At 36.7% G+C, this 870-nt stretch overlaps 1 protein-coding gene across 1 annotated transcript in view; it reads right to left on the reverse strand.

The window, feature by feature from the left end:
- Nucleotides 1-508, reverse strand: part of LOTGIDRAFT_176724 (hypothetical protein) — a gene marked incomplete at both ends in the record, with an annotated part of 3,372 nt that extends 2,864 nt beyond the window's left edge. The window contains one exon of the mRNA XM_009056675.1: nucleotides 282-508. Coding sequence (XP_009054923.1) covers nucleotides 282-508 — 227 coding nt within the window. The remainder of the gene's footprint in view (nucleotides 1-281) is intronic.
- Between the last annotated feature and the right edge of the window lie 362 nt (nucleotides 509-870).

An 870-nucleotide genomic window follows, 5' to 3' on the forward strand; every position in this document is an offset into this window, starting at 1 on the left:
ATCTAACTAAAATTGTTATCATACTCAGCTGCGATTTTACTCAAATTTAAAGCAGCTATTACAGGTGTATAACTGATTGTATCAAAGATAAAAATATATCAATCTATTCCTTAGAGCACAATGTTTCTGGCATTATCACATTAATCTCCAAATTTTAACTTTTCTTGATGTGAGCGTCAATTTGAGTAAAACTAAGCTGAGCACCTTATAGGTATATGAACATTAATAGCTGTGGAAAAAGACTTATATTTCCAACCAGTGAATATGAAAATTCAACTTACTCTGCATCCAGTAGTTCCAAGTTAAACAGCACACCCAATAGATTATGGGCTATAGGTGTATAGGTGAAGCCAAGCTGATAACAGCAAAATAATACAGGTTTTACATAATGGTGTATTATTCCATATCCAGCTCTTTCAAACTCCATAAAATAATCTACAGCATCTTTGGGTCGGTTTTCTTTAATGGCTACATGAATCTCATTGGAAATGTGTTGAGTACATTCTTCCTGGAATAATCAAGAGAGGGATTTAGCCGTCATGGAGGGTATAAATGACAGGAAAGGAAATGAGCTTCATATCATACTTTTCTTCAACTAACTGGGCTTATGAAGACGGGAAACTCCAAGCTTTAAGGACAAAAGCATTCGCCTACTTTTTCCCGATTTCCCACTGTCAAGGTATCTTGAAAATGCATAGCTTGTAGCACAGTGGCCTCAGTTTATTCCCCTCCAAACGACTTGACGTTTTTTGCTGCATTACTGACAGGTGGACACAAAGTTGAAATCTAAAGTTAACATCTCGACCTATGCCGAAATTGACCCCAGACAATCAGGTTAGCGAACAATCACTTTACTGTGAAACCACAGCT

The sequence above is a fragment of the Lottia gigantea genome (genome assembly GCF_000327385.1).
Source record: "Lottia gigantea unplaced genomic scaffold LOTGIsca_2837, whole genome shotgun sequence".
Classification (NCBI taxonomy): Eukaryota; Metazoa; Mollusca; class Gastropoda; family Lottiidae; genus Lottia; species Lottia gigantea.